Raw genomic sequence first — 12697 nt, forward strand, 5'->3', positions numbered from 1 at the left:
ATGCTGACTATAGGATTACAGGAAACTTAACAACACTGCATCCCAGTATTTGTTAACTACCACAATATTCATTTGCTGCATTGCATGAACAAATCTTACTACTGCAGTTTCATTTGCCCACAAAGATTCCAGCTGAAAACTCACTTTAATATGGCCTTAATAATACATGAAAGAGATTAATCTATAATTGTTGATTTTTGAAATAGCACTTCACTGTGTCACTCAAACTGAGTGCTTTTGATCATTAAAACTTGCATGATTTTTCAATCTTAGTAACGAGGTTCTGCTTTAGCTGAGAGCTGATCTCATCAGAGCCAATTATAGTCTATGCCATAGATCTGACCGGAGCATTTAAGGGTTTTAAAACTGCAATTTTATTTGTCTTATCTTACCAAACAATTCAAAATCCTAGCAGTCTTGTTAGAACCTTTAATATCCAGGAACTCTCATGTAAACTAGATGCTTAGCAGGAAACTACTAGTAAAAAAAGTGAACAAAAATGTATCACTGAATTTATTTTTTACTCTTAGCACACAAATGAATAGTTTCTCATGCCTTTTTCCATGTCAAAGGGCTTCTTTCAAAATGCTGTGGGATTAGTCTCCTGACCTAATCTAGCATGAGATATGTAGTCAGATGTGGTGGGTTGACCTTGGCTGGATGCCTGGTGCCCAGCAAGCCGCTCTATCACTCCCCTCCTCAGCAGGACGGGGGGGAGAAAATAAGATTGGTAAAAAAACCTCATGGGTCAAGATAAAGGCAGTTTAATAAAGCAAAAGCAAAGGCCTTGCGTGGAAGCAAAGGGAAAAAAAAAGATTTATTCTCTACTTCCCATCAGCAGGTGATGTCCAGCCACTTCCCGGGAAGTAGGGCTTCAGTACATGGAACGGTTGCTCCTAAGGCAAACGTTGTAATAACAGATGTTGTCCCTCCTCCTCCTTTCTCTTAGCTTTTATTGCTGAGCAGACATCATATGGTACGGAATATCTCTTTGGTCAGTTTGGGTCAGCTGTCCTGGCTACGTCCCCTCCCAAGATCTTGCCCACCCCCAGCCTACCAGGTGAGGTGGGGGAATACTGGAGAGAACTCTGCAGGCACCAAGGTCAGTGAAGAAGGAGGGGGAGGAGGAGCTCCAGGCGCCGGAGCAGAGACTCCCCTGCAGCCCAATGTGAAGACCGTGGTGAGGCAGGCTGTCCCCCTGCAGCCCGTGGAGGTTAATGGTGGAGCAGATATCCACCTGCAGCCTGTGGAGGACCCCACACTGGAGCAGGTGGATGCCCGAAGGAGGCTGTGACCCCGTGGGAAGCCCACGCTGGAGCAGGCTCCTGGAAGGACCTGTGGCCCCGTGGAGAGAGGAGCCCACGCCAGAGCAGGTTTGCTGGCAGGACTTGTGACCCCGCAGGGGACCCACGCTGGAGCAGTCTGTTCCTGAAGGACTGCACCCCGTGGAAGGGCCCACGCTGGAGCGGTCTGTTCCTGAAGGACTGCACCCCATGGGAAGGACCCACGCTGGAGCGGTCTGTTCCTGAAGGACTGCACCCCATGGAAGGGCCCACGCTGGAGCAGTCTGTTCCTGAAGGACTGCACCCCGTGGAAGGGCCCACGCTGGAGCAGTCTGTTCCTGAAGGACTGCACCCCGTGGAAGGGCCCACGCTGGAGCAGTCTGTTCCTGAAGGACTGCACCCCGTGGAAGGGCCCACGCTGGAGCAGTCTGTTCCTGAAGGACTGCACCCCGTGGAAGGGCCCACACTGGAGCAGTTCGTGAAGAACTGCAGCCTGTGGGAAGGACCCATGCTGGAGAAGTTCGTGGAGGACTGTCTCCTGTGGGAGCGACCCCATGCTGGAGCAGGGGAAGAGTGTGAGGAGTCCTCCCCTTGAGGAGGAAGGAACGGCAGAGACAACGTGTGATGGACTGACTGCAACCCCCATTCCCCGTCCCCCTGCGCTGCTGGGTGGGAGGAGGTAGAGAAAATCAGGAGTGAAGTTGAGCCCGGGAAGAAGGGAGGGGTGAGGGGAAGGTGTTTTAAGATTTAGTTTTTATTTCTCATTATCCTACTGATTTCATTGGTAATAAATTAAATTAATTTTCCCCAAGTCGAGTCTGTTTTGCCCGTGACAATAATTGGTGAATGATCTCTCCCTGTCCTTATCTTGACCCACGAGCCTTTTGTTATATTTTTTTCTCTCCCCTGTCCAGCTGAGGAGGGGAGTGATAGAGCAGCTCTGGTGAGCACCTGGCATCCAGCCAGGGTCAACCCACCACATTAGACTAAAATCTGTTCTCCTTAGATTAAATGGGGGTATCTTGAAATTATCAAACAAAACCTCTTCAAGAGTGTGTGATTTCTAGCAATTGAATATGATAACGAGCTGTGTAAGCTCAGCGAGACAGATATGTCTCCCATCAGATATGCTACAACACTTCTACCATTAGCAGAGCCATATGAAAGATTTTTATCTTAAAGAAAGTTATGCAAGATCCATTTCTTTGCAGAAATCCTTGATTTCCATCTTTTCCCTTTAGTGGCATCTACATTCCAATCACATTTGGAAAGGAATGGAAGTGCCGAAGCCCTTGCTATATTTTGCGTTCCTTTCTTTTTCTGCATCCTTAAGAAGTCTCCTTGCTCTGCAACGTAACCAACGCCCAGCCCTGAACTGATGGCATTAAAGTGAAGGTTAGTTAGGAGAGGTTTCCTGCAGCTTTCCGAATAGGATGGCATTGCACCTTCTAAGAGGTGCATGAGTATCTTGTGCAATAATGCACCAAATGAAAATTAACGTTTAGACGTTAGCCTAGAAACTGTGCCCATTGTAAAGGGTGTCTGTAAATAGATTAGATCCATCTATATATCAGGATTAGTTTGCATATTGTCAATCAGAGCTTCACTGCCCATGAATTTAAGTGAGAGCGTGGCACTTTACATGTGTAATTACTATACCATTACCGACTATCAGTACATCTCTAAGGATGTTAGATATGGCCTCTGTTGCTGCCCCCAGTTTGCAGTAAGGAAATTGAAGGACAAATTAGTTTATTCAATCAAGGTCACTAAAGCAGCATAATTCAGGTATCTCAAGCCCAAGGATCTCTCCATTGAACCACACTGTCTCTTTATACTCTCTGAAATTGCACAAGTGATGCAGGAAGAGTAAGATTTTTCCTTCTGAAGAATACTCGGTTAGTTCTGGGTATTCACAGATCATTAAGGTGAGGGTGCTATGGGAGAGCTTTTCCTGCAAGGCTGGGTTGACAGGGTGGCACCGCAGCAGTTGCCATGACAATGGCTGAATCTTTGCAATGACATTGCACACACTTCAAATGAAAACCTGAGCAACCTGATCTAGTTGAAGATGTCCCTGCCCACGGCAGGGGGGTTGGACTAGATGGCCTTTAGAGGTCCCTTCCAACCCAAACTATTCTATGATTCCATAAAACCTGTGCAAATCTCAAAACACTACCCAATGCTGTAAGAAATCTGACGAGATCCCAAATCACCTCCTCATCTCCAATTAAAAAGAGCACCATGCACGAAGGAAGGGAATGCAGATTGATTGTGAAAGATTTCACCTCTGCCAGAGCTGAAATACAAAAGTGCAATGCAGAAGAATTTTTCTGTGAACCTCCCGATTTTGGAAAACTGCAAGTCTACTCACTATAGACAGGGAGGAATACTGTATTCAGGAGAAGACTGACTATCAGTAAAGACAAAAAAAATTGAACTCATTCCCTGCCCTCACTCTCCAATTCGTCAGAACACTGAAGAAATACAGAGATGCCAGGGAAGGGAAAAGTTTAGTGATAAGTACACTCACCTAATGCATTTCGTAACTCCTTACATCCACGTCTAGTGCAGGCAATTTGCAAATGGAGTTGTAAAGGAAGAGAGCATACACTCACCCCTCTATGGAGTCACAATCACCTAACACCAAATCAGATGGGCTTCTACAGGATTCCACCCATTTAGCAGCTTTATATAAAAGCTGGTTGTATCCAGTATTGAATACTAGGTAACAACGAGCACCGACACATCTATTATTTCTTTTATTTTCTATTATATGCTCACATCTCAAGTTCCTTTAAGAGCCTCCAACTCCCAGGCTACTTGCTATTTCCAAAAGCAAACACATTAGCATTACCTTTTGCTGCTTCAGACCGCTTGGGCAAATCAAGTGTATCAAAATTCCTGTCCAAATCTCCATTCTTCTTTCCTGTGCAAAAAAATAAGACAACAGATGGAAAAGACTGACAGCGTACTGACAGGTAAGTTACTGTCATGTGCATCTACAAGATGAGAGAAGATACAGACTCAGAATATAAATCACAGACTATTATCTGTGTTTGTACATATCTGACTTGCAATCCAGCTGCATAGCTGTGGTTTTAGCATGAGCAACTTAGGGACAAAAATCCCCGCTTTCAGACTGATCCGCAAACATACTTAGCACTAGCATTTCAGTGGGTCTTAAGAGTGCTTAAAATCATGGAAAATTGTGCCATTTCCCTTCTTGGCAAAGCTACGCCCCTGCCTCAGAAGCCCAGTATTTACTTGTTATTTTCACAGAGGAATTTTGATCTGAAGCTTAACTGAAGCAGAAACTGAGCAGCAAAGCAATATATAGCAGGCTTGTTTTGCAGCCTCTATTCTCATTGTGACTATCAGGCAGGAAGGCCTAGATTTAATATATTGTACAGACAGCAGCCAACAACTTAACCTTGAATTGCCCTTCAATCAATAAAGTGCCATTTTGACTATTTATTAGAAACTAATGGGAACAATTCCATACTTTTGCTAAGAGACAGTTTCAAACCATTGCATCAGCTTTGATTTATACAATCCTTCAGAAAAAGCAGAACAAAACCTGGACTTTAGTTTTAGTTAGGTTGGGAATTAAAGGTTATGTAAACAGCTGGGGAGGGAAGGGTTAATTTTCACCCCCTCCTGTGCCCCCAAGGAGAGACACTGCATTGGGTAAGCCTGCATGGATGCTGTGGGATAAGCAGGCACCTTGCCATCAGAGATGTACTGACAGCAGAGAGAGAGATTTTGAAGTGCAGGAATCTGCATGGCTTCTGAGGACAGCAGTGTACAATTTAGTTTTCCCAAATTATTTTCAGGGGGAAAATCAAGTTATTTAGTCCCTCTTCCTCAAGAGGGGGGGAGGCAGGTGTGATGGGATGAATTCAGAACACCGCAATTTAAGCTGCCAGAGGTGGCTTCTGAACAGGGACTCTACCAGGCTGCTAACGGAGTTTTACAGGAAGGGCTGAAAGCTCCATGAGTCAGGATGCTTAAAAGCAAACAGGAAAATGGTCCTTGAAAATGTAACGTGGATATTAGTCTGACTCTTGACTGGGAATAGGTCACGAAATGGGAAAGGCCAATCCCTGCCCTGTTACAGGAGGGAGCTGGTACAGCTTCTGCACAGTGAATTCAGTGGGCCACTCCACCTTTCCTCTTGACAAAAGGATAAACATATGTAGTACTATACAGCGAAGAAATAGAGCTTTTAAATACCAATATGAATATTTAGAAATAACATCAAGAGGGAAGAAACCCCCCAAACCTCGAGACAGTATTCCATCCCCTCCCTTTCTTTGGAAATATCACACACTTTTGTTTTGAAATGCCACACAGAATACCAACCAACTTAACTACTGTGCAAAACAAAACATGCATCGAGAAATTCTGTTCATCTGAAGTGATTTGCTTAATTATATAGAGTACGAAAAAGCCCATCCAAGCTGCCAAAAGGTCATGCAGCCAGGTACCATACCACTCCTTTGAAAGATCTTTTCTAAAGGAAGGGACAGGAATTAGCTGAACTTTGCAGCCCTCCATCAGGTTTTCGCTCCATGAAAGCACCAGAAACACGTTGCTTGGGGAATCAAATACCAGAAAGAAAAAATGCTGTGCATCACCAAAGGACATTACATTTCATAATGGCAGCTGAACCCAGTTACTGGCTGCAAACCCTTGTTGACCCTTAGAGCATTGACAGGAAAAAGCAGGGCAGAGGGAGGGGGAAAAAAAAAAGCATTGAAGGAAGGAAGTCAGTGTTTAGGAAAGATTACAGACTTAAGGCAGACAAAAAAAATGTGACTCCATCTTATCTCCAAGTAGGACAAACTGTTTTTTTAACATGACCCCGAATTTCATGTCCCTGGCATTAGCTAGTTTAAACCTCAGAACATTTACTCGGAGAGCCAGACCTTATTCAACCCAACTAGTCATTTCAGAAGTTCTCTCTATAATTTAAAGGTTGGGGTTTGGTACTTCTATTAGTCCTGCAGAACTGAGATGGCACAGTAAGAGCTCCCTTCTTTCTAGTGCATTGTTTAGTAAGCAGTATGTATTTGTGCACAACTTTTTAAGGAAGAGATTGTCCAGGAGAGCAGTGTTGGCTGCTACATCTTTTGAGCTAGCAATGCAGAATCAGCTGCCTATTTACTAAACCATCTTTCATTAAGACAGCACACTCCACCTGTGCTCTGTGATCTTCAGTTGCTGTCTCAATTTCTGGGCCAGACTGCAAATACTGGCTGTCTTCTATGATGCCTTTCCTAGTTTGTCTCTCAGCCCTCCGAGAAACTAACCCACCTCGCAGGCAAAACCACGTCTGTTCAAACCAGAAGCTGCCAGCTGTTTACGAACAGAAGCAATTCAGAACACAGAGCTCTGACCAAGGGGATTTCAACTCTACAAATTACTTGCTTAATCAAATTGAGCAAGGGCCAGGTTCAGAAATACCAGAAGCACCTACATTTTCCAGGGCTTTCCTATAGAGAGAAGGTGACCAAGCTGTAAGAAGACCCCAGAAGAAATCCATCTAGAGGGCAAAGGTTTCAATCTGCGGCCCAGCTGGTGTTTTTCCCATTTGATTTTCACAGTACCCACAAATGTTGGTTTGGCATTTCTAAAAAAGTGACCAAATTTAGCAAGTTCAAGAGCCTACCAATTACAAACCTCTCAGCCGTCCCCTGGCCTGACTGATACCATGAGAAAACCAGCTTCACTACCAGCTTCTGTAGCTCTGAATGCCCCCCTCTGTCACTCAAGCCTGTCAGTAATGCTAGTGCACAGGGATGCTGAAACGACCACACTAGCCATAGAAGAGAAGTTTAAGATCCTGGTTTTGTACATTTCAGTTTCTGCCCTTCTATGCATCTCCCCGATCTCTAAGTTTTCCAGCCCGAGGTATGCCAGAGAAAAGACGATGCTGTTACATCAGAAGCATAGATCCAAACTTTGCCAAGAGACAAACAGCTTTGAACATGCCTCTGCTGACAGGTCTGTTTTACGAGACCTGGCTGTAGGAATTGGCACAGCACTCTGGTTTGGGAAAACTGCCTGACATGAGACTTGCTTGTGCAAGATGCAATTTACAGTCTCTGAAACAGTGGGATTAAAATTCTTTCCCTCTCCCACCCCACTACTTTTCATTATGTAAGAAACAACCAAAACATGACCTTCGGCATTTTCAATCTGTCAGAAACTCAGTATGGACTTTGAAGTGTGACCCAGCATTATTAACCACTAATGTTGTTGTTGATCTTCCTCAAATGTCGTTTTGCTTTACTGGATAATCAAAACAGCTATTCAGCTAGACCATTTTTGCTGAAGGATTAGTTCCCAAATGTTTTCTTTCTGGTTTAAAAAAAAAGTTGAAGGAAGAGAGATTCTTCATAACATCCCCCCCCAACACTCAATACTGTGCTTGTTAATACACTAATTGAACTGGAGTGTAGCAGAGCGACAGAAAGCAAGGGCTGAGCTCTGTCTTGCCAACATGCCCATCCTCCACAGGCTCACCAGTCATAGTCTGTAAGCAGTGTCTCACAGAACACTACTGAGCACCATTGGTTGGGTGGAGCAATTAGGGTGTCCCCCCCGCCAATTTCTCTTTTGGCTTAACCCTCCAGAACCCACTGATCTGAAGCAAGTGTCACAAACTGAAAATTACCCTGCCTTTACCCCCAAATCAGTCTCAGTAACACAGTGGAAGTCTCCAGGGCACTCATAGCCTAACAACTTCCCAGCCAAGAAGTGAGGGAGGCAAGCTTTAGCCTCAGCCTTGTGTATTCCAATTGCAATTTTATTTATTGTGCTGGGGTGAGAAACTAAAGGGCATATCCCCAGAGGCATTTACTAGGGGTAGCTTCATCTAGCTAGTCTGAGTGCCAGTAATAAAGATGCAGCAGCCCAGGCAAACGTACCCAAGCAGACAAAATACCAAGGATCCCTGAGAATACACATCCAAGCTGCTGAGTCTTCATGGCTACTGCTACCCAGACCAGCTAGCAAAGCTGTACTTTGGTATGACAGTGTTGGTGAGGCAACTCGCACACTTAGGTGTTCCCTCTCTCATGGGGTTATCAGGCCAGTTGCAAATCAATTCCCTTACTGCACTTACACCAGGAATGAATAAAACCTTGTCTTTTCTATTCTCAGTGCGGGAAGACCAAACTGCAAATGCTCACTCAATTAGAGGATTTCCATGCCTACTGAAATGAACAGGAGGATGCACTGGGGGAGCAGAGGAGGCGGTGAATGAACAAGACCTTGATCTCAGCTCTCAGCCTTGCATGTAAAAGCTGAACAAAGCATGTTATGGTGATGATGAAAAGAAAGTATTGCAAAGACTCACCTTGATTGAACCACTCCTCTAATTACCAGAAAAGCAGCAAATGAAAAACAAAAATTTACAGGAAGGAAGAAAATACAAAGGAACAGTCACAAAGAGGCAGAATTTCACAGAATAGGTTCAAAACCTGAGTATTACAAGAATACTACAGAACTTTCAATTAAAAAACCAAACCAAACCAAGATATTCTACTTTCTCCCTTTTGTTCCTGCTGAAAAAAACCCAATCTTTCTCTGAGTATCTTTTTTTTTCTTCCTCTCTTCATTAAATGAAAAAGTGCTCACAGATCTGAGGGGACAGAAAGATGACTAGCCCTTTGCAGGGGTGTTTGAAATGCTACGATCAATGACCATGAAATAAAATAAACTAAACATGGAAACACTGCAAGATTAAGTGAACAAGAGGGGGAGAGAATTGATCTATTTTAAAGTCCTAGACTGAGAAAATTAAGGCAGGTTCAGACCAGGTATTCACATAAATTTGATAGTGAGAAAAGGAAGCTTCTCTTTATGATTTTAAAAGCACATTTATGAATGGATTTTAATTTTTATTTTTTAAACACAACAGTTGCCTGTCCCCCTCTATCCTTCTGATCTACCTACTACCAGCTGTGAGCTCAGCATTATTATCAATTGAATTCCCTCCAGAGAAAAGCACACTTTAAGAAGAGCAGTGCAAAAAGGGGGGAAAAATATGTTAAAATATACTTTGGAAATTGTCATTTCCTGCTGAACACACAGAGCCAAACCCAAGCTGTCACCGAGTGCCTGCATTGCTCGCCAAAATCTGCACGTTCATCCTCAGTGTCAGATGATTTTGAGACCAATTTGTCCAAAAAGACATGATCAGATGCTTTGGCTGACAAACAGAAACTATCAGGGTGTTCAGACACAGAAGGTATATATAGGTCAGCCCCAGAGGAAAGAGGCAGACACTTGACAAAGGACAGCCACCTGAGAGCGCTCTCTTTTCACTGTCATCAAGAGGATGATGACAGTTCTCAATCAGCACACTCCCCTCGTCCCACAGTGCACACTCATAGCTTTTATGTCATAAGAATGTTTCCACTGACTGCGTTGCTCTCAAGCAGCAAAACAACAGGGACTGCAAGTGGCAGGGAACAGGCTCGAGTCAGCACATGTTCAAGGTTTCCAAAGGACATCACAGTGAAGTTCTAGTCATTCACTGTGAGAACAGGCTGACCAAGCAGGTAAAATTCTTTCTTCGGTTTTTCCCCCAGTCGTTAAAAGATTCGCATCTTTTTTTTTTTTTTAAACAGAGTTTAAATCTAGTTGATGACAGACTAGTCTGCAAAAGCAAGTTCACACTGTGATGACTTCCCTAATACATATGGAAACACATAACGTTTTAGTAACACGTACAGGTCAGATCAAAGAAAGAGTAACATGCAGCACACAGTCCGTCAAGGTCAAACAATTCCGTATCGGCTCTTCAGGACCAAAACCTTCCTTAGACCTGGCTATAAATAGTAAGCCAGGATGTGAGTACACATGAATGAGTAGAATGGAGCCTAGACAGAAAATGGAGTTAATTATCGCCAAATTCAGTCTAGAAGAGTCATTTCTTTAAAACAACAAAGAGAATTGATATAATTTGAGTGTCTCTTTCTAAAGGAAAGATGGAAGGGGGGTTACTGAGACTATTAATCCTCTCTTGTAATGAAACTCATTTGCAACCATGCCCCAGAGGACAGAACAGGTCTAAAAGTGACTGACAATTAAAAGCTACAAAACCCTGTTTGCAATTTAAACTAGTGAAAGAGTGACAGAATTGGGAGGTTGTATGTTTTGGTTGTGAGTCAGAGGGTAGGCTTTTAGTTTGTTTTCAAATATGAGAGACTGGAAGCATGGAAGACGTACAGACAGGAGTACCATGCACGGGGATGAACGCATGCTGGCCTGGCTTCCACAGGCCGTGACACATGCTATACAACCAAGAAAGCGGACTAAGCATAGATTTGACAGATGCAAGAACACAGTAATGCAGAGGAGAGGCAAAGCACATCCACCTTTGTCCAAGAGCAGAATGTCATCTGTCAGCATGCACCACTTGCATTTAAAGCCAAACAAAACTATAGCAGTCGTGGAAAAAATTCCCAAATATCTAGTAGTAATGCAACAAGGGAGACGGACACATGCCACGACACTACAAACACGTACCTCCACAAACTGCATCATTCTAAACCAGCATGATGAATGTGCTTGCAAGAGCAGGCCTACACAGCAAAATTTACCCCCAAATCCCGTTCCAGTTCTGAGCTCTCTGCAACACATACCTTTAGCTTTTTTCCCACCAAAACAACCAGCGTCGTCTTTCTTCTTCTTCTGAGCGCCTCCCGTGCTTGTAGTCTGACTGGCATCTAGTTCTTGGTACTTATCAGCTCCAGGGACCTCTTTGTGGACATGATAGGAAAGGTTCCGCATGATGCACACACAGTTCTCCACAGACTGTTACAGAGAAATTTATGTTATACTAAGTATTGCACCCTCTTATTTGCAAACCATTATATTATACAGTGGAGGATTTGGGGGAATTTAAAAAAAGCCCACCTGCCCCAGGAAAAGAATGTAGCTTTTGAGGAAGATTTAGTCAAGACGTCTTAAATTAAGGTTCATTCTTGTTCTAAAACTAATTTTATTCTTCCAAAAGTGAAGCACTTCATAAACAGTACCCATTCAAAATGAAAATTCTCTAATCAAAAATACCACCTGATCTTACATAAAGAATACAATTCACCAAAAGATCAAACATACAGCGGAAAACTATCGTTAAGGATCTTATTTTAATACAAGCCTCTCTCTCATTCTTCCAACCTTTACAATCCCCAAGGGCCCATTTTATTAAATTTTCTCTGGGTCAAAACCTAGGCCTCGTGAGGATTTCAGTGAGAACACACGTTGTCCTGTAGTAATAGCTAATCCATAGGACGTCAGGTTCTGACAAGAGCAATGCTCTGTAGGTTGCAATGGAAACCACCAGGTGGTTACAAAATCCACTTCCAAAATTATCTGATTAAGTGACAGGGCTTTATAATTCCCTTGTACAGTCCCTCACATGGTGGGACTCAAAAAGAATAAAATAACAATGCTTTACAAGCCTTATTGGTGTTATAAAGCAACAGTATGCTCTTTCTTTTTTAAACAGGTTAAACTTATGATATTCCTTATGCATATAAATATGCTTTTAAGCGCCACAGGATGAGATGATGATAAAAACAGATTAATCAAAATCTGCACCTAAAAAAAGCCACAATGAAAGTGCTGCAGGTCTGAAGACATATCTTAATGTCTAAGCACTACAGTCTTTAGAGATGGTGCTGAATAAAGTCTTTAAAATGGGAACCGACTCCTTTGCTGGTATTGTGCAAAGCACAATACAATGGGACTCAATTCTGATTTGGAGACTGCACTTATAAATGTCAATTAAGTAATGCAGAACAATAGCAGTAATGTCACTGACAATAATAAAGGACTACTCTCCCCACCTATGACGACCACTTGCCTTTGCTCACCTCATCAGCCATACAAGGTAACATAGCAGCATCATGCTGATACCCCATCAGTATATGGATATCATGACAGAGATGAGAGGAAGATATTTACTATGTTTGCTGAGGCAAGCATAATCCCCTTCTGATACTAGCAAACAGAAGTCAGATCCCAGTGCAACACTTCAGCCTAAATTAATGGAAACATCCATTAAGTTTTAATACTCAAGTTCACCTTGTTGTCCGTATCCTTCTTGCCAACTGCCGACTGTAGAGCATGAAGAAGGGCATCCACCAAGCCATCACACTCTCTGAGTCTTCTGCGTGCTTCTGCTCCATCTGAACTTACATTCCTAACAGGAGAGATTTAAAAGAAAATTTAGCCCTCTGACCTTCACCATAAAGTTGAAGGTGCGCCAATTTATACTACAATTATTAAGAACTCATTACCTTGGATGAACAATTTGGAGGCAAAGTAGTCTGATAAACCTATTAAATCTCAGTAAAATATGGGCAATGCACATCTGCAACTCCCTGAATCTG

At 43.1% G+C, this 12697-nt stretch overlaps 1 protein-coding gene across 13 annotated transcripts in view; it reads right to left on the reverse strand.

Annotated features, from left to right (window-relative positions):
* ARVCF (ARVCF delta catenin family member) overlaps positions 1-12697 on the reverse strand; it is a 299641-nt gene that overhangs the window by 44799 nt on the left and 242145 nt on the right. For 11 of the 13 annotated variants that reach the window (XM_076353123.1, XM_076353124.1, XM_076353120.1 and 8 more), the window contains 4 exons: positions 12390-12507; positions 10943-11114; positions 8650-8667; positions 4141-4212 (listed from right to left, as the gene is read on the reverse strand). In XM_076353123.1, the coding sequence (XP_076209238.1) occupies positions 4141-4212; positions 8650-8667; positions 10943-11114; positions 12390-12507 (380 nt within the window). The remainder of the gene's footprint in view (positions 1-4140; positions 4213-8649; positions 8668-10942; positions 11115-12389; positions 12508-12697) is intronic. The other 2 variants (XM_076353122.1, XM_076353119.1) reach the window with 1 other exon arrangement.

This window comes from Aptenodytes patagonicus, chromosome 15 (assembly GCF_965638725.1).
Source record: "Aptenodytes patagonicus chromosome 15, bAptPat1.pri.cur, whole genome shotgun sequence".
Taxonomy (NCBI): Eukaryota; Metazoa; Chordata; class Aves; order Sphenisciformes; family Spheniscidae; genus Aptenodytes; species Aptenodytes patagonicus.